The 25,491-nt window shown below is 45.2% G+C and overlaps 1 protein-coding gene and 1 long non-coding RNA gene across 3 annotated transcripts in view; one reads left to right on the forward strand and one right to left on the reverse strand.

Annotated features, from left to right (window-relative positions):
- NCS1 (neuronal calcium sensor 1) overlaps positions 1 to 25,491 on the reverse strand; it is a 57,163-nt gene that overhangs the window by 25,137 nt on the left and 6,535 nt on the right. The window contains exons 2-3 of one of the 2 annotated variants that reach the window (XM_081896825.1): positions 16,661 to 17,001; positions 15,978 to 16,502 (exon numbers count right to left, since the gene is read on the reverse strand). In XM_081896825.1, coding sequence (XP_081752951.1) covers positions 15,978 to 16,041 — 64 coding nt within the window. In that variant the 5' untranslated portion in view covers positions 16,042 to 16,502; positions 16,661 to 17,001. The remainder of the gene's footprint in view (positions 1 to 15,977; positions 16,503 to 16,660; positions 17,002 to 25,491) is intronic. The other variant, XM_081896826.1, reaches the window with a different exon arrangement.
- Positions 422 to 4,572, forward strand: LOC309361729. The gene is made up of 3 exons (XR_014164609.1): positions 422 to 648; positions 2,057 to 2,145; positions 4,480 to 4,572. It is a non-coding gene; the product is annotated as an uncharacterized lncRNA (long non-coding RNA).

Raw genomic sequence — 25,491 nt, forward strand, 5'->3', positions numbered from 1 at the left:
TTCCTCCTGGAAACCCACTTTTTTGTCTGCTTTAAAAACTTCCTGAATTTGAGCATAATGCAACCAATCTCGCACCTTGTTTTTTAACTTTTCCATACTCTGTAACCTCCATTTATCTCCAATTTTTTCAATTATTTCCCAATATTTAGGCCAGTGGGCCTCCATATTGAGTCTTTTACGTGCTTTGGCCTCCATCGGTGAGAGCCACCTCGGAGTTTTACTCTCCAATAAGTCTTTGTATTTTGACCAGACCATGAAAATTGCCCTTCTGACAATATGGTTTTTGAACAATTTTTGAACTTTAACCTTGTCATACCACAAATATGCATGCCACCCAAAAGCATTATCAAATCCCTCCAGGTCAAGGACGTCGGTGTTCTCCAATAGGATCCAATCCTTCAACCAGCAGAGGGCTGCAGCTTCAGTTTACCGGCCTTCTTGATGCTGTTGGAATACAACCCTCACCATCTGAGAATACAGGCTGGGCAGGGTGCTCAGGCTGATGGGAACTGGAGTCCTAAAACATCTGGAGGGCCACATGTTCCAGAGCAGTGAATCAAGAAGAGGAATTATCCTTTCTCATATGGGAATGCCTCTCCTAAATAGAAGCCGTCTTCCATCTATTGCATTCATCCAACTTTTGAGAAGGTAATGCCTCCTCTTTGCATTGCAGAGGGTTGAACTAGAATACCCTTTAGGTCCCTTTCAACTCTACAATTCTGTAGAGTTCTGCCGTGAGGAAGCTGATCTAAGAAGAGGCATTATCCCTTCTCTCAGGAGGAATGCCTTCTATTTAGAGGCAACAGGTATGGCCTGTGGAGAGAAGGGGTGTGGCCTGCAGAGTCAGGTAGAGAGGAACTGAGGGCCACATCTAGAGCCTGGACTGGACTATTCCCATCCCTGATATAAATCCTCATGAGAGTTTTGACTGCCGTGTGTGCTTTCTCTTAGAATGCCAGTCTCGTACACCATGATCAGTCACAGACACTGGCGGAGGAAGAGGGGAGCGAGGGGAGCGCACCGCCCCTGGCAGTGCAATCCCAGTGGGGTTCCATCACAGCTGCCACCCAGCCCACGGAGGGTGCCCTGCCCCCAGGACTTGCACCACGCCCCTGCAGGCAGCGCGCCCCACCCCCAGGACACGCACCAGCCCCGCCCCTGGCGCCAGAGCATGAAGCTCCGCCACTGGTCACAGAAATTGTCAGTGCTGGAAAATAATCCTCATCCACTGACAGCCCTGCCTGTCATTCTCATTGAGGCTGTAAATCCATGTCTGGACTGTACTACTTTAAATGGGACACAGGTGGCGCTGTGGGTTAAACCACAGAGCCTAGGACTTGCCGATCAGAAGGTCGGAGGTTCGAATCCCCGTGATGGGGTGAGCTCCCATTGCTTGGTCTCTGCTCCTGCCAACCTACCAGTTCGAAAGCACGTCAAAGTGCAAGTAGATAAATAAGTACCACTCCGGCTGGAAGGTAAATGGCGTTTCCGTGTGCTGCTCTGGTTTGCCAGAAGCGGCTTAGTCATGCTGGCCACATGACCTGGAAGCTGTACGGCAGCTCCCTCGGCCAATAAAGTGAGATGAGTGCCACAACCCCAGAGTCGGTCACGACTGGACCTAATGGTCAGGGGTCCCTTTACCTTTACTTTAAATGGCAGAGGTAGAGTGGGGGAGCAATCCCATGAGTGGCGGCTGCTCCTTCCAGGTTAGGTCTCAACAATCAGCACAGGCAGGGCTATGAAGGAGGAGGAGCTCATCTTTAAAATTTCCCACAATGCATCAGAGTGAAGCTAAGCTGGGAGTGTAGTAGGAAAAGGAAATGGTTTCTTGATGGAACATCCAGTGAGGCACAGATAAAGGATCAGCAGTGTGGCCTACCAAGGCTACCAAGGCAGGGGTCCCTGGCAGTCGCCACAAGCTTCCAAGTGCTGGAGCCAACCCCGTTCATATCTCCCACTACGATCTTGCAGAAAAGCTCAACGTGGATCCGCAGCAAATTTCATAGCATATTTGCAGGATGTGGATTTTGCTGAACTGAAAACTTTGCATTTTCAGGCCCAGGCTTTTGGAAATGAATTGTACAAAAGCTTCTCTGTTAAAAAGCAATCCACAAGTTTCCTGCATCTGTATCCTGCGGACACCAAGTAAGTCCAGCAGACCTTTATCAACTTCATGTCAGATGTTAGCTCCACATACACAAACACCCACCTCCACAAAACTTTGCAAACCCATAAAACAGGCTATTTCTCACCCAAAAAACCCTTTATAAATTCATAATTCTGAAATTGATTATTACTTGAGAACTGAGATCCTGGTGGTGCTCTTAGCTTTTTTTTTTTTTAATGCTTTTTGGTTCAGTGATTTCCTGCCCCATCAAAATTCCAGCAATTCAAGTTAAACATTAAAAGTGCAAAAAAATAAGTATGTAACTCATTCAAGTCTACATTTCGTTGAGGTAGTCAACCTACACCTGGGCTTCAGTTACAGTCCACAGGTGCATGCTGCTTTATACAGCAACAACATAATCCCTGCATGTCAGGATAACGGAACCCAGAATAGCCTTCTCCCTTACACACTAGGTCTCTAGATGCAGGCTTCACGCTTTTTGTTTATTGCAATGGCTTTTCAATGTATTTAGAGGTTCTAAACTTTTTTAAAAAAAGCTTTAGATTGTTTTAAATGGTTTCTAAACACTTTAAATGTGTTTGTTTTAAATCTAATTTTAAATTGTGCTGTTTTAAGATTTTGCTACTTAATGCCCTGGGTCCCTTTTGGGAGGAAAGGTGAGGCACAAATTTAATAAATGAATAAATAAAAACCTAAAACTGCATGCACACACACACAAAAAAAACCCTATAAATATAAAAGCAGTTGTTAAACAACCACAGTGTGTGTGTGCTGAATATGTGTTTGACAGCAATGTTTATTTATTGCATTTCTATCCCAACTTTTCCCCCAAGGAGCTCAAGGTGGCGTACATAGTTTTACTCTTCTTCATTTAATCCCTATGAAATAGGCTAGATTCAGAGGTAGTGACAGGTCCAAGGTCACCCAATGAGCTTCATGACCACATGGAGGATTTGAACCCCGATCTCTCCCAGGACCTGGTTCTCATTTAAACCCCGCAATAAGTCTGCCCAGTAGGTCAGGCTGAGAGGTAGCAACTGGCCCAGAATCACTTAGTGAGCTTCATGGTTGATTGGGGGATTTGAACCCTCGTCCTGGTCCTCATTTAATCCCCACAATAACCCTGTGAGGTAGGTCAGGCTGAAAAAGTGACTGTGACCCATACAACAAGAAGCTCCATGACCTGATTCAAACCCGTCTCCCAGACCCTAGTCCAGCACTCTAACCATTACACCACTACCAGCTCTCATATGTGTGCGTGTGAATGAGAGAGACAGGGTGACTCCTCCCACTTCCCACTCTGATCCCACCCACTCGCATTTGGGGGCCCCCCTCTCCTGGCATGAGGCCAGGGAGGTTGGCAGCCGTCAGGAGTGCGGTAAAATGCTTCCTTGCTCTTCACTAAACACCTCATTGGGAAATAGGCCAGAAATTTCTCGTCCCCACCCTCCCTCCTCGCCGGGCTTAAATATGAGATGCCGACTTTCAGAAATTTGTTCCCAAAGGGGATTTGCAGCTGGCTTCCTTCCAGCACTGATTTGTTGCTAGGCCAGTGTCACACGACAGCGAGGGGAAAGGCGGCGTTGACGGGGTGGAACCTATTGTGTGCGGGGAGCTGGAGAATAAAGAAATCCCTGACACTCCTGAGCTTATTAAAACAATGCCTACGTATCTTCAGCCCTGGCGCTGGCATCTGTGCCATCTGAATCAGAGGAGAGGGTCTCTTCAAAGGCTAGCAACATTTTAAAAATTTGCTTCAGCAGAGCAGGCGTGGAAGATCCACTCTCCCTTTCCACCACCCAGCCCACCCACCTATGCAGAATTTCTGCTCCCTCATGGACACCAGGCCAAGCTGTCAAGATACAAGGCTGGGTGGTCAAGACAAAAAACACATAACTAAAAAAAAATCTGCTCCAGATTCCTCACTGCTCTCCCAGCACCCAGGAAGCGTGGGTGGAAGTGCTGCTTATTCTGAGAGAGAAGGCATGACACCCATGCATTTCTAGAGTCAGTGGGCTATTAGGCAGCTGTGGCTTCCCCCAAAGGATCCTGGGAATTGTAGTTTGCTGTTACATGCCAAGAGTTGTTAGGAAACCCCCACTCTTCCCCTCACAGAACTACAACTCCCAGAGTGGGTTAGCAATCCTCCTTCTCAGGGAACTCTGGGAATTGTAGCTCTGTGATGGGGAGCCTCCCTATCAACTCTTGGCCCCTAACAGCAAACTGCAGTTCCCAGGATTCTTTCGGGGAAGCCATGGGTATTTAAAATGACATGGTTCTGCTTTAAAGGTATGCTGCAGATGGTGCCTTAGTGGACTACATCCTGGTGTTGCTGCTGTTGATTTTTAAAGGTGAATAATAATAATTTGCAGTAACTGGTATTCCGAGGCATCTTACCTCTGGGCAGGGGAAGCAGGATGCTACAAAGCCTTCCGAAACCGAGTCCAGGGTCTGCTGGAATCTTTATTTTATTTTTAGGCTTGCTTCCTAAGAAGGCCTTCGAGCAGACTCATCTCACTCACCCACCCCCAGGGACAGCAACAGAAAGTTACGCTAATTCGCAATTAAAATCTCTTCAGATGCCATTAAATATTGAAGAAAAAGGACTCAGCAGGATTTGGGAAATGGAACCAGCAGACAGAAGTCTCTGAGTCAAGACTGACAATGTATCATGATAACTGCAGGGAGTGGCCTTAAATCAAATTACACCACGGGATCCATCAAGCTCAATACTGTCTGCAGTGACAAGCAGGAAGCAGCTCTCCAGAGTTTCAGGCAGTAATTTCTCCCAACTCTAACTGGAGTGGTTAATATTATCATTATATTACTACACTGGGGGTGCTGAGTTCAGATTCTCCACCCCCAGTGCCAAAATGTTAGCACCACACTCCACCTGGCTTCCACCACACTTTTGATGCTGTTCCCTTTCCAGCTAGCCACTGCCACATTTGATAACCTAAATTTCTGTCCTTGGGACTGAACCCCCTTGTGATTCCCAGGAAATGCCATTCAGTGGCTGGCTGCCTCTAACAGAGGAAGCCGAATGATAGGTTATCCATAACCTCTGGTGGGAAGCTGGTTTGCTGGGAAAGCAAAACCAGTACAGTGGTACCTCAGGTTAAGAACTTAATTAGTTCTGGAGGTCCATTCTTAACCTGAAACTGTTCTTAGCCTTAGGTACCACTTTAGCTAATGGGGCCTTTCGCTGCCGCCGCACGATTTCTGTTCTCATCCTGAGGTAAAGTTCTTAACCAGAGGTACTGCTTCCGGGTTAGCGGAGTCTGTAACCTGAAACGTCTGTAACACGAGGTACCACTGTATTTATTTTACACATTCCTTTCCAGTAGGTATAGGCTGCTTTTCACCAAAGTGTGTTTTACAACAGTCAACAACAAACCAACCCTTCTATCAAAGTAATGTGGCATTTAAAACACAGCATTGGCAGCATAGCTCTTCTCCCCAAAGGTGGAGAATCAGGAGGATTGGCTTCTTAATTTATTTTTAGATGAAAGTAATCATTAGACAAATTCATGGAGGAGAGGACTATCCATTGCTACTAGCCACAATGGCCGTGCTCTATCGCCACAGTCAGAACAGGAATGCTTCTGCATACCAGTTGCTGGAAGCCACAGGACGGGAGAGTCCTCTTGTGCTCAAGTCCTGCTAGAGGGTTTCCCTTTGGGGTATCTAGCTGGCCACTGTGAGAACAGTATGCTGGACCAGATATACTCCCTTTGGCCAGGAGGCTCGCCTTATGTTCTTATGGGCCGGACTAAGTACAGGGCAGCTTCTTATTTTCCCTCCAGGTCACTTGTGAAATTCTGGGTTAGAAGAGCGACCAACTGGCACCCCATGGGATTAGGCTCTGGGGGCCACTAGTTGTTGCCCACCACCCCCGGGCTGCGACAGACTGCCAATCCAATCCAGCAGGACCAGCAACCTGCCATGCATTCTTTGGAAAGACGCTGCCTGCTCTGAGCCTTCTCGAAACGGTGCTGGCTTTTTAAGGGTTGTGCATTGCACCACTGTGCAGGGAAAACACATGAACCTGTGGCGTCCTCTTTGATTGCCTTTTTGGGTAAGCAATTCTGTGGACTGCAGCAGAGGCGGCAACAGAGGAAGGGGAGGGAGGGTGCGGAGTGAGCACACCTTTGCCTGGGTACGTGCTCTGGATTCAACAGTTTTGCCAAAGCTGGAGTCTCGGACTCAATCTGCACATTTCCAAGGCGAGAAAAGAAAGGAGGGGCAGAAACCCCACACTCCTTGAAACATGCCCCCAAATCTTCATTTAAAAACAGCTCCACCGTTTGTTTTTGTCAAGAGAATCGCCCCATTCAATGCAAACTGATCACGCCAAATAGAATAAGTCAGTGGCTCGTTGAGCTAATAAAATCAGATTGTGTGAAGCATATTAAACAGGAGAGTTGAGAGTCCTTTCAAAAGACAGATTAGCCCAAAGATCAGCAGAGGATGGAAAGAGAGCCTGTTAGGCATTGTCTGAAAAGTTCATTTGTACAACATTAAGAAGTGTTGTGTAGGGATAAAGCTGTCGTCTACCTAGGGCATTGGTCTTCAACCAGTGCTTCCAGATCCAAGGCGGGTCACAACAGGAGCATTACTGCTATGCAAATATATGATGAAAGATTTAGAAATGGGTCCCAGATGCATTTTTGGGTTAAAAGAAGGCCCCGGATCTGGAAACGTTAAACATTGTTGATCTACCTGATGTTCAAAATCCTAAGAATGGCCAGCCAGACATCTCCAGGAAGCCTCCAAGCTGCTAGTCCCCACTGACTTTTATCGGTTTTTATCCTGCCTAATTCTCAGACATGACTCAAGGTGGCTAACAAATCCAGAGCTTCATATACATATGAAACAATCCACATGCTGACTCACACCACAAGATCAAAATATTATTAAAAAAATAAAAACCCAACAAACAAACCCAGGGCATCAATAATAAAAGATCAATAACCCATTAATAGCCATTTATAAACATTTTTTGATTTTTAACTAACTTTTTTGTTTTTAAATAAATAGAAATATTAGATACAAGTACCCAGCATTACATCTAATAGTGTTCATTCTATCCATTGACTTTAGACGTAAGCTTACACACTCAATGTTCAAACATTTTACTTAACATAACCTCTCGACTGAGAATATTGAGTGGTTGGTATAATTTTGCTTGTTAACATAGTTAAAGAAAGGGGTCCGTGTTTGTTGGAGGGTGTTTCTATGCATATGCCTTTAATTGCCCTCCTCAGACTCTGCTGTATTCCATTTATTATTTCCCCATATGCTCAGGGATATTTCAGTCTGGTTCTTCCATTGCTGAGCTACTGCTAATTGTTCTGCAGTCATTAAGAAGCTGTCCAGTTCTCTGTGGTGGAGAATGGAGTCTATGTCCAAAATCGTAGGGCTAAGGCAGGATTTGGAGAAAGGGGTTGGCTTACCATGGTGGCTATAATGGAGAATACTGTACTCTATTCCAAAAGTTTTTAACATGGAGACATTCCCACCAGACATGAATAAATGACCCCAGTTCACAACAACTCTCCCAACATGAAAGGGAAAAGGAGGGATTAATTTCTGCAAGCCTGACTGGTATCCAGGGCCAGTGCAGAATGACCTTGAGCAAGGCCTCCTGTAAGCAAGCAGAGATGGTTTTACGGCAGCAAGGCAGAGAGGTGTCCAGCTACCCTCCCATTTGCGATCTTCAGTTGGGTGGCCTAATTCCTATAAAAAATTGAAGGCCTCTAGCATCTCCTGCTTTGTGACATTACCAATTGCTGTATATTAGGGAAGCAGCACCCATCAGGTCATAGGCTGACTTGCTGTAGAAGGATTCAGACAAGGTGTGTGTAAGCCCTCTCCCCTGCTCTCTAAACAAGGTGCAAAAGAATGAGCCTGATTTACCTCAAACCAGGTGCTGTAGTTCAAATGTCTTTTAATTTAACTTGCAGTTTCTTTTGGATATTGTTTTCACTCTGGGAAGCAGGTCATGGATTATGTAAATGCCTACATCTTCCCAATCCTTAAACAGTTGATATTTATCTGTGTGGCTGAAAGCTGTATGATAGAGGAATGGGACCAGTGGTGAGGGTCAGGGCCCAGTGTTTCACTCCATGTTCTCCACACTATCAGTACTCATCTTGTAAATGGATGGCCTATTTTCCTTACCTCCTGCATATACAAAGGTAAGAAAAGGTGACTTCTCATTGAAGGTGTGGAAGGGACCATCTCAAGTTGGACCCAAGGGTCTTCTGTTCTTACCCTGAGCAATGGGATCAATGATTTGATAAGTAGCAAAATAGAACATTTAAGTTATCATTTCCACTCCTCCTTTTGTTCAATGTCTACAAAGTTTTGTTGCTTATCCTAGATTTTTTGCCTCCCAACACAAATGCATTGAGTTTCTTTTGCCATCTCTTTAGATGAAGAGGAGGGATGAGAATAGGCAAACTTGAAGGGGGGGAAAGTGTAAGCATTTAGGTAACATTGACATTTAGACCATGGCTATTTGCCTCAACTAGCTAAGGCTAAGATGTTTCCATTAACTAAGTTCTTTTTATACAATCCCCTATAGCTTCTAAGTCTCAGTTGTCTTGTGTTTGCAGTAAGTATTTAAATCCTCCAGGTGCTATGGCAAATGGAGAGTTAACTAGCAACCAGTCTAAACTGACAGGAGGGAGCAGGGATTTACAATAGTTGATTTACAATCCTGCTATCCTGTGATACATTTCTAACTGCCACTTATTAAGTGGATTTTGCAGAATTAAGAGGGTGTCATCTGCAAACATATTCATTTTGTGTACCTCATTCTCTCTATAAAAGTGTCTTTGTGCAGTTGAATGGCTAATACCTCTATGATCAATGCAAACAGCAATGGCAGCAGAGTGTCGGGTGTCCCTTAAGAGCTCGATAGCCTGAGAGTCGAAGCCATTGATTGAAATGATTGGTTTTGATTTGGAGTATAATTGCTTAATGAGGTGCAAGGACTTAGATCCAAATTTCAATTTGGTTAGCAGGTGTATCAGAAACAATGAATCAGTTCTAACAAAAGTCTTTGGGCATCAAGAGAGATTATTCAGCTCTATTTAGCTCATGTATAACATTTAGTGTCCTAATGAAACTTGTGATGCTTCTCTTCTGGCCAGCATGAACCCTGTTTGGAGATATGTACTGAGTTATAAACATATTTAGACGCTTGACCATTATTGATGTGAACAACTTTGTGTCTACATTAATGAGAACTATATGACTCAAAGTAGCATCAGTTTTGAAGAACACCATGTTTGTGATGCTCCCCCCCCCCCCCGTTCTAGTTGTACAGTTTGGTCAGCCATGGGGCAAGCTCATTGCGAAATGCTTTATAAAACTCTCCTGTAAAATCGTCCAGTCCTGAGGACTTTCTGGATTTTAAATTCTTAATTACCCGTAGGACTTATTCCCAAGAAATGGATTGGTTTAGGTACTAATATTAGGTCTATGTGTGACACTGACTTATGGGGAAAACATGAGAATTCCCTGCCTTCTAGATGTAGTGTCTGCCAGGGGTCCACAAGGTCCCTTTCAGTTAATATTTCCACCTAGAATGGGTTGCAGATTTTGTTCACAGATCAGTGCCTACTTCAGTCCTTTGTGTCATTGCTGCAGCAATTGAAGTCTCTGCCTGTTATGGTTTGTCCTCTTTTTAAATGGTCTAATTATGTTAGCATCTTCCGGAGAAAGTCTTCTTGTGCTGAGTTGGGTGCATAAAAATAAGCAATGGTGATTTCATGGCTGCCTATGACACCTTGAACAAAGAGGTATCTGCCTGTTGGTTTCTTCCCAACTTTCCTCAACACTCAGAGGGCAGTGCTTGCTTATCAGGACACCCACGCCTCTGGCTTTCCCAGAGCCCGGGGGCTTGTAGTTTCTCACCTATCCAGCAAGGCAGCCCTCTGGTTCCTGCACTGATGCGTCTCCTGCAGGAGAACAATGTCTGGATGTTCCCTCTGCAGGGCTGCCTCCACTCTTGCTCTTTTGATTGGTGATCCTAGCCCTCTAACGTTGAAGGAGAGAAGCTTTATACGTAGTTTGGCTTTGAGGAATCAAAGTAATGTTGGTAGAAATGTGGATAGCAGAGAGTTAAATGCTAAGTATGTAGTTCCTGCTCTATTAAAGATGGAATTTTTCAAGAAACTCGGTTTTTCTGCTAGACTTCTATAACTTGGAAATCAAAGGACATAAACTGAAAACTACATACACAAATGCTAGAGTGTGCTTCCCTGCTTGCCAACAGGAACGTGGGAGTGGTGGAGATCCTTCCCATGGTACCCAGGATCAATTAAGGGGGCAGGCGGGGGTTTGTTGCTAAGCTGCACACCTCCTAATGCCTAAGGACAAAGGCTTGTTAGAGTGGAGTTCAGATGCTTTTCATGCATGAAAACAAAACAAAACAATTTCTTACTTTCTAATTGGAGTTGCCTTATTTCTTTCTGCCCTTTTTTGGTTGTCCAGCCTGAGAAGGTGCTCTTGTGCGCTCGAGCTGAGGAGCGATATCTCCTGCTTGGAGCCGGAGCTCTTTCCGTATGTTGCCAGTCTGTTGGTTATCACTTGCAACCCAGGTTCTGCTTTTTAGCCGGACTATCAACTTAAAAGGGAAGCCCCAGCAATATGCTATGTCCACTTCTTTTAGAGCCGATGCATAAGGCTGGAGAGCCCTCTGCCACCGCGGTGTGGCTGGGCTGTTATCCTGAAATATTTCGGCGGTGGCTTCACCATATTTTAGGTTTCAGAGCACATTCCTTAGTGCTCTGAAAATTGAGTCTTTGAATCTATTCTGTTCAAAAAGAATTACCACTTCTCTTGGGACTTCCCTGGTTCTGCTTCTGCCTCCGGGAACCCGATGGGCTTTTTCTATGGGCGACAATGGTATCTTTAAATTCAAGTAGAGTATCTAGTAAATAATGAATTGAACCATGTCCCCGCCCCTCCTCCTGGTTCTCCAGTAGGTGTTGTAGATGAAAAAATTTCCTCCTATCCCTCTCAAATTGTTCCTTCAGCTTCCTAGCCATCATTTGTAAGAGTTGGATCTCAGATTGGTTAGTTAGAGCAAGATTGTGTGCATCATTTGTTGTTTTAGAAATATATGACGGTTGATTAGATAGCACATCAAATTTCTGCTCAAATAGCTAGAGCTTCTCCCCAGACCAAGACCAGTCCTTGCCTTATTTTATTAATGTACTCATCTAAGTCTCTGTCCTCTTCCATTGTGGCAGCTACTGTCCTTTGGGGCGGAGGGAGGGGCTTTATATTGCCTTTGGTCATGTCAGTGTCTGAGGTCTCCTCCTCTATTTCTTCTGAAGATCTCACCACACAGATTTGCTTTTTGGTTCCCAAATTGCTTGGCTCATCATCTTGCTGGGGCTGCATAAAACTTTTTGTTTAGATGTCAATACGCTCCATTCTGCTTAGATTTTGTGCCGGGGCAACTGGAGACAAAGAAATATGCCACCATTTAGCTTTCCAGATACCCTCCCCACGCCCCCCACCAACCTTTTAAAAACAGCTACTTTTTAAAATCAGCTGCCTAAAATAGTAAGAGCATAAGACGAGCCTTGCTGGATCAGGCCAAAGGGGGTGGGAACCATCTAGTCCAGCATCCTGTTCTCAGAGTGGCTGACAAATGCCCCAGTGGGAAGCCAGAAAGTAGGACCTGAGAGCATCGGTGACTTTCCCCACTTATTAATCCCAGCAACTGGTATTTAGAGTCATTACTGCCTCTAACAGTGCAGGGAGAATACTGCCATTGTGGCTAGCAGCCATTAGCCATATCCTCCACAAATCTGCAATTCTGTTTTAAAACCATCCTAGTTGGTGGTCATCGCTACAACACCATCAGCCCCCAACCTGTCAGGGCCAATTCTCATGGGTAATGGGAGTTGTAGTCCAGCAGGATCTAAAGGTCAGCTATCCCCTGGCCTATTAGGCCTTTAAAAGGTTAAACACCAGCAGCTTGAATTGAGCTTCTCGGCATCTCAGAGGTAGACTGCCCCTGAACTTGGAGGCACCCCTCCTAACTATCTCTGTTAAATGCTGTAGGCAGGCAGTTAATTTTATCAATTCCTTTCCTGAGAAGCAGGTGGACTGCCTAGTCATGTCAATGGAGCCATCCTGTTTAGCATCTGCCTTCTGAAAAGAACCAGCCAAAGACCTCTGCAAACCTCCCAAGCAGGGCATTAAGCCAGCCAGCCCTCCCTGGTCATCTGTCCCCACCATCTGTCTGCACAGGCTCCTTTTAGCCAGCATGGCTAAAAAATATTGATCAACAAATTTAACAGAGGACTGGGATAAGTCCTCTTTTTAAAAATCAAGGGGCTGGCCACCCACACACCTCATATCAGCGTTAATTCCTTTAAATTAACTGTGTTAAAGGAGTCTTTGGAGACTGGTGCTCATTTGGGGCTGATAGGGCAGAAGGCAGAGTGCCCAAGCAGTGGGCGGAGCCAGAGGCAACAAAAAGCAGAGCCAACTAATTCTAGTTCTGTCCCCATCTCCTCCCTGCCTAGTTCTACAAGGGGCAACACTGAGACGGAGGAGGAGGAGGAGGAGGAAGCTTGACTGGTTGTAAGAAGGCAGGCAGGTACGGATTGGCTGAGGACAGTCTGAGGTGGGGGGGGCAGTGCCCCATTTGCCCTAATGAACCAACCTCTACTGTATTCCATTCATAGAATCATAGAATTGTAGAGTTGCAAGGGACCCTGAGAATCATCTAGTCCCTGCAATGGAAGAAATGCAGTTGTCCCATATGGTGGTCGAACCTGCAACCTTGGCATTACCAGCACCATGCCCTAACCAACTGAGCTATCCAGACTACATCTGTTCTGAAACTACGTCAATCAGATTTAACTGGGAGACAGCCGCACCCTCGTCACAGACTCCTAGCATCACAGGCACATTACATTTTAGGTGCTTCCAATTGGCATGCGATCGCAGACATGCGGGTCCTCTTGGACCTGGGAGAAGGCAGAACAGGGGGCAGGGAGGAACAGAATGGGGCAGAGATACTTATACTCACTCTGCCAATGCACACAACATCTGGCTGTATAAGAGAGAAAGAGCTGTCCATTAGCCCTCTCCATACTAAAAGTTTGGTCAATAAGAATGTAGAAAAGTTGCCTTATGATAAATCATACTATCGGCCTATTGAGAACAGCGTTACTAACATCAACCTGGTGATCTCCAGGTGTGCTTGGACAATAGCTCCCATCAGCACCAGTCAGCATAGCCAAAAGCTCATGGGCGCTGGGAGGTATTGTCCAGCGACATTTGAGGGCACCAGGTTGGGGAAGTCTGGTCTTCTCTAACTGGCAGTGGCTCTCCAGAGATTCAGGACTCTTTTCCCAGCCCTGTTGGGAGATACCAGTGGGTTTGAATAAACAAAACAAAGTTATAGTCTTCGTGTAATCAGGAACATGGGATGGACCCTACCTAGTTGAAAACAACAAAGCTCTTTCAAACCCAGCAATGGAAGTGGGAGGCAGTGACATGTCCTCTCTAAAAGTTAGCTACCCACATAGATAAATATTTCACATACATATTTTCAGCAAACAATGAACTGATATTCCCATGCAGTTCAATGTACTGTCACACACACACACAACCCTTCTGAAAAGGTAGTACAACACAACAAACAACGGATCAAGCAGAGCCCAAAGACTCAGATTCAAATTCACACTCAGCCACAGAACTCACTGGCTGACCTTAGGCCAGCCCCCACTTTCCTTCCAGGCTCTTCTACCTTGCAGGGTTGTTGCAGTGAAAAAAATGAGGATGCAAGGAAGGAAAGCACTCTTGAGTTCTTTAGAAGAAATGAGGGTTTTTTTTAAAATACAACCTTCATAATACAGAAATAATACTTCCAAAAAGTTGCTTTTTTATTTTTTTATTTACTATGCTAAGATAGTGCACAGACAAGACAGGAAAAACAGGATCCCGCTCCCTGAAAACAACTCCCTGGAAAATGGGGTGGGAAGCCAACAAAAATAAAGAGAAAAGATGAAATTGAGTTTTGACTGTATACGTTAAAAATATTGAAACTTAATAAAACATAAGTGTGAAAAGGGGGGGGGGGAGAGAAGCTGAATTCCTTCAAATCTAATATAACCACATTCTGGCTTTATCTGTGCAGCAGGAAACCACCCCTAAAGAGCAGAGCAGCTCTCCAGATGACTGGAGTAAGTGAGCCAAACTGAACAGGCAGAAAAGAGGAAGCAATCTCCAACACAGTTCCCGGCCTCTTGTTTTCCCTGAGGAAAAACAACTTGAAACACAGAAATCCCAAGCATGAGTTAAGAGCCATCTTCCCGCCATCGCCATAGGAAAAGTCATTGCACCACAAATCGGCGACCCACTTTCATTATTAGAAAGGCATTTTGCTTCCCTTGCACTAACATAATAGGGGAGAGGAATCTCAGAACTCCAAGGAGCGCTCTCCAGCTAAAATTCAGGACTTTGCGAACAAAGTTCCATCTAAATACCAAAGGAAACTACAAATGGACAAGTTGCCTGTCACATTTGTCTGCTTAGTGTAGACCCATTAAAATGAATGGGTCTAAGTTAGCTGTGCCCATTCTTTTCAATTTAGTAGCTGGCTCCTGTGAGAACAAGATGCTGGACTAGACCATTCATCTGATCCAGCAGGGCTCTTCTTATGTTATTAATGGGTCTACTCTGAGTAGGACTTGCACTGGCTAAAAACAAATGGGTCTGCTCTGAGTAGCACAAACTACACCCCCCACGGGGGTGCTCCCAACACTGTAAGTCCTTCTTAGAGGAAATCCACATTGAACATGATGCACATGGCTACAACTTGGGTCCATTCATTTCAGTGGGTCCTCCTTTGCACAGAACTTGTATACAGCCATCCATCTTCACCTAATGCCCTTTGTTTTATACACATTTCTCTATCTATCTATCTATCTATCTATCTATCTATCTATCTATCTATCTTTTTCCTCTTCCAGATTGTTAAATCTCTCCCCACCCCACAATGCCCAGTTTCAGGGTTGGCAAAAAGACAAACCGTTCTGCCTTTGCCACGACCCCCCCCCTTCTGAGCCCCCAGGCTACAGCGGGCTATCAGCTCCCCAGAAATGAAGGAGGAGGCTTGGCTATTATGGTGCATGACGTTCCCCTTCCTCTCTCCTCCACACACGTGAACTCACACACATCCATCCTGACTCCATACTGGCTCACAGCCAGTCCCCACCCCCAGGAGAAGCTGAAGGGGGGGCGATGTTGCGATGCCGCCCGAGAGCATCTCAACACGACATGAATCACCACAGAACATGTGAGCCTCCTTGGCGGAAGAAAGAGAACCTGCTTGCCTTTTCTATTATTGTTTTTACTTTGATCTATGGAGCCGTGGAACTAACGACCCCACCTCAGCAGGCTTCTCCTTGCAAAAATTACTCCCTCCACGCCCACCCACCCTCACTCCCAACGCCAGCACCTCGGACCACCACCCCGCCTCTCCATCAATGCAGCAGATTTTGCACCACTCAACTACGGCAGGCTTGCAGACCCTGTATCCTGCCACTATTACCACCACCCAGATCTCCTGGCCAAAGTCTTTGTGTGCCATCACACAAGTACACCCCCTCTGCCTCCCAGCCGCCTCCCAAAATCCCCTACAACCAACAAAGATCCCCCCCACCCTCTGCAGTCCAAGGCCTTCTTGGCATCCTAGCTGGCTCCAGTACCTGGAAAGTTGCACCGTTAAGAGAACCCAAGATTATTATTATTATTTGCTGTTCAAAGTAAATTTTTAATTAAAAAGAGAGAGAAAGGAATGGCTTACAGTATGTCTTCCTCGTCAGTTCTTCCACAACTTCAGGCTTCAACTTGCTGTTCGATTTCCCCATCTCGATCTGGCAAGGTTTGTCCACTGGACTTTTTAACAGGGCATAAATTTCTCTCAAAGCCCTTCTTGCACTTAGCGGAGAAGCATATAGGAAGCCGGGCTGGGGGGGTGGGGGTGGGGGCAGAGAGATCTGATGTGAAGGGTGGAGGACGACAGAGGGACTGTCTCAGTTTCAAAGCCAAACCGGACCCTTCCGATTTCCTTCAAGTAGCGCTAACACACACCCCAAAAAAAAGGGGGGGAGGGGATGGAAAGCGGAGTGGGGAGGGGGGAAGAGAGAGAGGTGGGGAGAGAGAAAGAGAAACAAGGGGGTAGTAAGCTTTATAAGTTCAGCTGCAATTCCAGTGTCCGGATCCGGAGTCCCAGTGGAGGTTTACGTCCCCTTATTTTCTGGCATCCACAACTCAGCTCTGCAAAGCAGTCACAAGCAGATGGCGAGGCGGTCGTCTCCCTCCATACCGGCTGGTGAAAAAAGGGGGAAGGTGGGGAGTGAGAAGACAGAGAAAAACCTTTCGTTATTACAATTATTATTTCCCAGTGAAACAGGGAAGGTTGTATTGTTATGTTTCAGCAGGGCCCTCCTGAAATAAAAATGACGAGATTTCGCCAAGCTCACTTGCCTTTCCTTTTTTTTGCAAAACAGAAACGGGAAATTCGTGGAGCTTTTTCTCTGCCTCTCTCCAGACAGCCTTTTCTCCTTCTTCCCTTCCTATCCGTTCTCTCTTGCTCGCTCCTCCTCGCTGGAGCCCAGTGGCAGTGTTGCTGCTGTCGTCCCTGGTTACAAAACTGCCCTCCCCTCTCCACCGCTGTCTCTGGTGCTCTGGGTTGCCGTAGCAAACGCAGGATCTGCCACTGCACTGATAAGGTGCTAACTGGAATCTGCCAGTCAGGCAGTCGGATGGGCTGCCTAGCAGGCTCTTCCTTTTGTCTTCTCTTTGCTTAGCCTTTTTTTAGATCAATCCTTTGGGTGTGGGGAGAGAGAGGAGGAAAGAAACGGGGTGGGGGGTGGGGAGAGAACAGCACAGATGAATAAGGCTTCTCGTGCAAGCACTTTTTTATTTTGCTTTGATTTTTTTAAAAAATCATGTCTTATCTTGTTTTTTAAGTCAGTGTTGCTTTGTTAAAAAAGAAAAGAAAACGAGAAAAGGAAAGAAGTTTATGCATCAACCTGCTCCAACCCTGAGGCCCTCCAGATGTTTTTGGACTCCAACTCCCATCATCCCTCTCCATTGCCTGTGCTGCCTGTGGCTGATGGGAGTTGAAGTCCAAAGCAGCTGGAGCACAGAGGGTTGGGAAGGACTAGCGTACATTATTGCCAACAATAAAAATTGTGTGTATGTGGGTTTTTTATATCTCCAGGTCAATGTCAGGAATGATTATGCTTCCAGCTGCTTTTTGGACATTTACCAACTGACGTGCCTTGGCAAGTGTTGAAATTTACCAGCAGGCAATGAAAGGGGGGGGGTAGTATTTGGGGAATGAACAAGGTTTTGGAAAATGATGCAGGGGCTTGGGGGTTGCCTCTAATGGTAGTCCTAGTTTAGTCCTAGTCTATTAATTTCAGTGGGTCTGCTCTCAGGAGGCATAGGCTTAGCAAGGAGCCATAATGAATAAATAAAATAATGTATACAACTCAGAGTAGATGCACTGAAATTAATAGGCCTTAGATAGTCCTACTCAAAGTAGATGCATTGGCTTGCATCCAACTAAATTCACAGTAAACACATTTTGAAATTAATGGGACCTAAGTCATATTTGTTCATTTCAATAGGTGTATGCTGAGTAGGGCAAACATTGGAGACAACCCAATGTTCTAAACTTGGGAAATACATATGAAGAATACTCAGTGGTTTTGGAGACGAAAAGGAAACATCAGAGAATGCTTGCAGTTGTTGATAATGCTTTGGGCTAATGCCCAAATTCCATTCCACTTTTTCTCACCTACTGGTGAATATCAACAATTAACAAAGTAAATGTTAGTAAATGTTCAAAATGCAGCTGGAAGCATAATCATTTCTGACACTGTCCAGAGGACCATACTACTACTACTACTACCACTATTATTATTATTATTATTATTATTATTATTATTATTATTATTATTATTATTTCTTAAACCCTGGAGAGCTGCTTTCAGTGAACAAAGGCAATATGAAGCTAGATGGACCAAGAGTCTCCCTCGGTATAAGGCATTGCTTCCTGTGTTTCTGTTTAAGTCATTCTTCAGAATGATGAGGACTAGGATCTTAATTTCAAGGAATGGCAGTAGCTCAGTGGTAGAGCATCCACTCTGCATGGAGAAGGTCCCAGGTTCAAGTTCCAGGTAGGGTCAGAAGATATCCTTGCCCGAAACCCTGGCAAGCTGTTGCCAGTCAGTGTGGACCATGCTGAGTTAGGGGGACTAATGGCAGCTCCCTATGTTCCTAATATAGGGACACGGGTGGCGCTGTGGGTAAAAGCCTCAGCGCCTAGGGCTTGCTGATCGAAAGGTCGGCGGTTCGAATCCCCGCGGCGGGGTGCGCTCCCGTTGTTCGGTCCCAGCGCCTGCCAACCTAGCAGTTCGAAAGCACTCCTGGGTGCAAGTAGATAAATAGGGACCGCTTACTAGCGGGAAGGTAAACGGCGTTTCCGTGTGCGGCTCTGGCTCGCCAGAGCAGCGATGTCACGCTGGCCACGTGACCCGGAAGTGTCTCCGGACAGCGCTGCCCCCCGGCCTCTTGAGTGAGATGGGCGCACAACCCTAGAGTCGGACACGACTGGCCCGTACGGGCAGGGGTACCTTTACCTTTACCTATGTTCCTAATGCTCTTACGTGTTCAAAGAATGCTTTCTAATGGGAGTCAGCTCATACATTCAGCAGGAAAGTCACTAAGTGGTGACCTCATCGGCCCTATGAAATCATGCCTCAAGGCAGTTATTAGGTAACCCATCAACAAAGCACCAAGTCAAAAGGAGAGGAGACAGGCAAGGGAAGGGCAGACTCTCGAATGAATTGTAGAGTTGGAAGGGATCCAAGGATCATCTAGTCCAGCCCCCTGCAATGCAGGAATGTGTCAGTGGACTTTGATCATGCCTCTTGCTTGCCTGAAGGACACAGAGGGGTGTGTGGAAACAAGTCTACTGTACAAAGATAAAATATGCATTCATTGCTCCACCCATTATTTCCTCTGGCTCCACCTACCACTGGCATGTTGCCCACAAGGAGAATGTGGGTCGGGCTAAAAACACTTTCCCACTAATGACTCCAGTGGTGATACCCAGAGCAGGAAGCCAGTCTGACTTAGAAGCTTTTCCATGTGGCCTGTGGATATCACATGACCCACTCCAGCCTATCACAGTGAAGAGTTCTTGCCTTTGGCCACATGGAGGGTGGTGCTAAATTCCTTCCTCACCTCTCCAGGGTCCTGGGTTCTGGAGCTGGTACCGGCTCTCAAGCCCTAACGCCTGCCTGGGATAGTATTTCCAATCTCCACTAAGCTTTTCAGGAACCCAGGCAAGCAAGATTCTTGGGATCCTGCATTATTAAGATCATAGCTACTGTAGAAATTAGGGTAGCTCAGGTTTAGAGAAATGCAAGCCTTATTTCCAAAGCAGATACTCCAATCACCATATGGGAAAATAAGAAGCTGCCTTAATCAGACCATTGGGTCCATCTAGCTCAATACCATATACCGTACGTACACTGACTGGCAGTAGCTCTCCAGGATTTCAGATAGGGGACCTTCCCAGTCCTACCTGGGGGTGCCAGGGATTGAACTTGGGACCTTCTGCATGTAATGCAGGTGCTCTACCACTGAGCTATGACCCTCCCCTTTGCTCACAGCCCAGGTCTACGTACACACCACAACCCCATACTCACTACAGTGGTACCTCAAGTTACAGACGCTTCAGGTTAGAGACGCTTCAGGTTACAGACTCTGCTAACCCAGAAATAGTACCTCGGGTTAAGAACTTTGCTTCAGGATGAGAACTGAAATCGCATGGTAGTGGCGCAGCGGCAGCGAGAGGCCCCATTAGCTAAAGTGGTACCTCAGGTTAAGAACAGTTTCTGACCTCCAGAACGAATTAAGTTCTTAACCCGAGGTACCACTGTACTAATAATTGTAAAAGTGCAAGAGCCTGGCACCAGACACAGAATTCAGCTTCTTGTAAACCTCAACTTTTTAAAAACAAACAAACAAACACACATTCTAGTCCCCTTGACGGCAAATACTATAGTACAGCACTTTTAAGTGAAATCTCAGCACCCAGAAGGGTATCTGAATACAGCGTAAGAAGAGCTGGCTGTATCTGGAGATTTGCTTCAGAGATCGAGACTGTGGGGAGCTCTGAAAAATTAATAAATATACCGGTAATCTGGACTATAATTTGGTCTTCTTTATTTTAGTTTTTTATTTTAATTGGAGTATTATGATTGGATATATTAACTGGATGTTTTTTATTGGAAAAATCAATAAAAATTATTTAAAAGAAGAAGAAGAGCTTGCTGGATCAAGCCAAAGGCCCTTCTAGTCCAGCATCCTGTTCTCACAGTGGCCACGCAGTGGTAACCCACAACTAGCTCCTCCTGGTGGCTTCCAACAATGGGTATTTAGAAGCATAGGAATTCCAAGGGGGTTGTGGGAGAGGTGCCGCTGCCTTTGCCCCAACCAACCTCTCTCTGATTATGCCAAAGCGCACAGATTGCATAATATATACCCAGGTTGCGAAATTCCACAGGGCACGGAGCGCGCGCACACACACACACACACACACACACACAGTACCACAGTCCTGCTCACTGCTGTCACAGCTATGATTTCCTTTTCTTATTAGTGTGCTAGCCATCTACCCCTCCTGCTAAATCCCTATGTCCTTTGTTCCAGAAGCCAGTTTTCAATTAATGCCACTCTGCTACGCCTCAATTAACAGAAAAGGCAACTTTCTGTGAGCGGGAGAGATAAGGGGGAACCATGTATAGATTGGATTGATGCAAAGTCTGGGTAGCAGAAAGGCCTTCTCAAAATGAAACACATCGTCATCTTTTGTTTGCCAGGTCTTGGCAAAAAGCCATCTGTCTAGTCTCCACAGAGGCAAGGTTAACACCACCCTGGATGAAATGTTAGACTCTTAGCTTGGCCAAAGAATTGGTCCCTACTGCCTGTCCTAAACTGCTGTTTATTTAGGAATCCTGACCCAACATCACTTGTATTATTATTTACTTATTGCATTTATATCCCACTTTTTTTCTCCAAGGAACTCACGATGGCATATATATTTCCCCCCTCATTTAATCACAGCAACCCTGTGAGGTAGGCTAGGCTGAGAGGCAGTGAATATCCCCCAAGATCACACCCTGTGAGTTTCATGGCCAAGTGGGGATTTGAACCCTGGTCCTAGTTCTTGTTCAATCCCCACAACTACCCTGTGAGGTAGGTTAGACTGAGAGGCCATGACCCAACCAAGGCTTCACGACACTGGCTCTATTCCCAATTGATCCAAGAGCTCAGGCAGAGTGCAACAAAATTGAAAACTCCCCCCCCCCCCCACACACATCAAAACTTCCAAAATCTTTACTACAGTACAGTGGTACCTCGGGTTAAGAACTCGTTCTGGAGGTCCATTCTTAACCTGAAACGGTTCTTAACCTGAAGCACCACTTTAGCTAATGGGGCCTCCTGCTGCTGCTGCTGCATGATTTCTGTTCTCATCCTGAAGCAAAGTTCTTAACCCGAGGTACTATTTCTGGGTTAGCTGAGTCTGTAACCTGAAACGTCTGTAACCTGAAGTGTCTGTAACCCGAGGTACCACTGTAATACTCTTATTAAGTCAATTGAAACGGCAAAAGCCCGTGTGGTATAGTGGTTTGAATGTCAGATTAAAAATCCCCACTCTGACAGGAAGCTCACTGGGCAACCTTGGGCCAGTCTCTGCTTCTCAGCCTAATCTACCTCACAGGAGTGTCGCAAGGATGAAACAGGGCAGGGTAAGAACCTTGTATGTCACACTGAGGTCCTTTGAGGGAAGGTGGAATACAAACACAATAATAAATAAATAAAATAAAATGCAAACGAAACCTTGCTTCCCCGTTTCTATGGGAGTAACTACAGGGTTTTTATATTTCAGAACACTGGAAGGGGGTGACCACACTGTTGTGTGACCCTTCCCCTTGCCCCCAGCCTTAGGTGCAACCTGAAACTACAGGAATTTTTCTGGGGCGATGGGGGAGTGGGCTGGTAGATAGATAAAACTTTATTTGCATTAGCCAATAGCCATAGCAACAGTTAAACGTTACAGTACACGCAGAAAAGGAAATTTGATATAAGAGCATAATTTAAAGCCCTGAATCAGCCATTAGTTAGTGGCCGTTATTCTGATTGCCCCTGCTATGAACCTAGCAACCTTTGCTGTTATCTGCTCATTTTGATCTGTTAGAAGAAAGGACATATTGGCAGTGGTTGAGCGCCCTGGGATGGTTAGTATGAGTGGGGTGATGATCTCGTTCCTCAGGTATTTGTAGAGAGTACAAGACAGGAAGGCGTGGGGGAGTGGGCTGGTTTTTCGCCTCCCCTTCTTGCTTCATGTCTAAATTTCAAAGAATCATAGAGCTGTAGAGTTGGAAGGGATTCCAGAGTCATCTAGTCCAACCCCCTGCAAAGCAGGAATCACAGCTAGAGAATCCCTAGTCAACCAACCTTTGTATAAAAACGTCCAATGAAAGAGTCCATCACTTTCTGAGGTCGTTCATCCCAATGCAGAAAAGCTCTCATTGTCAGAAAGTTCTTCCTAGCGTTTAGTTGGAATCTCCTTTCTTGTCACTTGTATCTGTTTCAGGTTGATTTACAGTTTACCTTAGAATTAATTATTGGTATCTAATATAAGTCCTAGTCAGACAATACTCACTGAAGCTACTGGTTCATTAATGCCAGCGAGTCTACTCCGAGCAGAATTTGGCTGGATGCAATTCAGAAAAATCTTACAGAGACACAATGGGCAGACTCCATCCTCAGTTGTAGGCCTCCAAACGTAGTTGTGGAGGCTCCCAGAAGCCCGCTGAATTATTTTGGTTCCTTTCTCCCAGCAACCAAGCACAACCTCAAAAATGAAATCTGAGAACTCCTAAAGTTTCAAACTGAAGTTTTAAACCAATGGTTTGTTTGTTTACAATTAAGCAGTATAAAATTTTAGGAAATAAATAAACAATGCATAATTTAAATCATGGATATTTCAATTTATTTTAATTGCAGTTTTATATTTTAATTGTATTCTTAAACCGCAAATATCACTCTCTTTCTTTTTTTGAAGCAACACAGTGACAAGATTCTCCCCTAACCTCTGCCAACTAATTTGGACTACTGCAACACAGTCTGTGTGGGGCTTCCCTCGCGCTTTTTCAGCAAGCTTCAGTTAGTGCAGAATGCTACAGCCTGGTGGCTGACAGGAGTGAGACCCTGTCATCATCTAACACCTGTGTTCAGAGATCTGCAATGGCTGCCAATTTGCTCCCAGGCCAAGTTCAAGGTGTTGTTGTTGTTGTTGTTGTTGTTGTTATATCTTAACGACTTGGGACTGGTTTACCTACGAGATTGCCTTATCCTATAAATGTCCACTCAACCATTTTGATCTGTGCAACTGCACAATTACATATTTCACATAAAACCCATTTCATACAGTATTTGTAAGAACTTGATCTTTAGTGTTGCGGCACCTGCACTTTGAAATGCCCTGCCTATTGATATCAGGCAGGCGCCTTCACTCAACTCAATTTGGCACCTGCTAAAAGCATTTTTGGTTAGACAAGCCTACCCCGATGTTTAGAAACCTGAGGCGAGTTTTAATCTGTTTTAGTGAATTGTTATTTTAACTTTTTGAAAGTCTTAAATTATTCTTATTCATCTTTCTTATGGACAGTTTTATTGTTTTATATTTTTTGTACATTGCTTTGAGGGTTTTCTTTAAAACCAAGCAATGTATATATTTCATGAAATAAAATGATAATGAATAATTTCTAGCGATGTGAGCCTGACAGTGACATAAACAAAATAAAAACTGCTAGAGAGGACTGCCTGGGTGTCTTTTTTTAATCTACAGATTGGGGACTGATTTTTTTCTGAGAAGGAATTGAAGTAGCAATGAGATCAGCTAGAAAACATAGCTGAATGTTTTGTTTTCAAGAACCGAGCTGATCAAATCAGATTTTCAGGTGGGCCCTGGATGAAATTAAACTTTGATTAGGGCAAACTCAAGGACTAGAGGTCCAAATCATTTCATGATTTCACTACTGCATTGCTAATTTGATGCTTGATGCACAAAAGGGGGAGTGTTATGTGAGAGAAAGACTGCATCTTTGGGGGCTTCTTATCATTTAGGAGAGAGGAGCTGTTGCAGACCTCAGAACACACCAAGGTGGCTGTGGAAGGTGCAGTGGTGGTGATAGCTGACTCCCTACTGAGGGGCACAGAGGCAGTGCTGTGCAGAGGTAACAGCATGTTGTCTTTCGTTGCAAAGGTTCACAATGTGACAGAGAAGTTGCCAAGCCTTAAAAAGCCCACTGACCACAACCCCTTCCTTCTGGTTCATGTGTGTACAAACAATACTGCTACACACAACCTTCAGCGTATAGCAAAGGGACTATGAGGCGGCCTTGGGACACAGGTGGTCTTTTCATCACCCCTTCCCATTGAAGGTTGTGGCCCAGGAAGAGAGAGGGAAATGCCGAAAGCAAACCACTGTGCAGGTGGTGTAGTCAGGAAATGTTTGGCTATACTGGCCACGATGGTCATGCACTGCCTCCACAGTCAAAGGCAGTAATGCATCTGGATACCAGTTGCTGGAAACAGCAAGTGGGGAGAAGTGCTATTGAACTCAGGTCATAAAGGAGGTAAAAAGAGCCTGCTGGATCATGTCAAAGGCCCATCTAGTGCAGCATCCTGTTCTCACAGTGGTCAAGCAGATGCCTGTGGGAAACCAGCAAGCAGGATTCAAGCACAAGAGCCCTCTCCCCTCGTGGAGTGTCCAGCAACAGACATTCAGAAGCATGACAGTTGCTGGCAGAGCATAGCCAATGTGGCTAGTAGCCACTGATAGCTCTCTCCTCCATGAATTTGGCCAGTCCATATAAGTTAGTGGCCATCACTGGCCCCTGTGGGAGCAAGTTCCATAGTTCCACTCTACGCTGTCTGACAAAATACAACCATAATGTACAAGAATAAAAACATACAGGATAACATAAACCCATTTGTGTTACTTGGAACCTTGTGGTGTTAATTTATTATGCTTGGTTTTGGTATGGAAATTTGTTCCTATATGTTTGGTTCTAGGTATCCTACTTTTATTTTATTTTATTTGGAATCTGTTATTCTACTTCAATAGGTTTTTATTATAAATATACGTTAAACATAAAAACGTTTCTGTTTTGCTACACCCCTGCCAATTCCATAGCCAGCAGGTTATATAAAGGCATGCTTCTCAC

Source organism: Podarcis melisellensis, assembly GCF_964234715.1.
Source record: "Podarcis melisellensis genome assembly, chromosome: Z".
Classification (NCBI taxonomy): Eukaryota; Metazoa; Chordata; class Lepidosauria; order Squamata; family Lacertidae; genus Podarcis; species Podarcis melisellensis.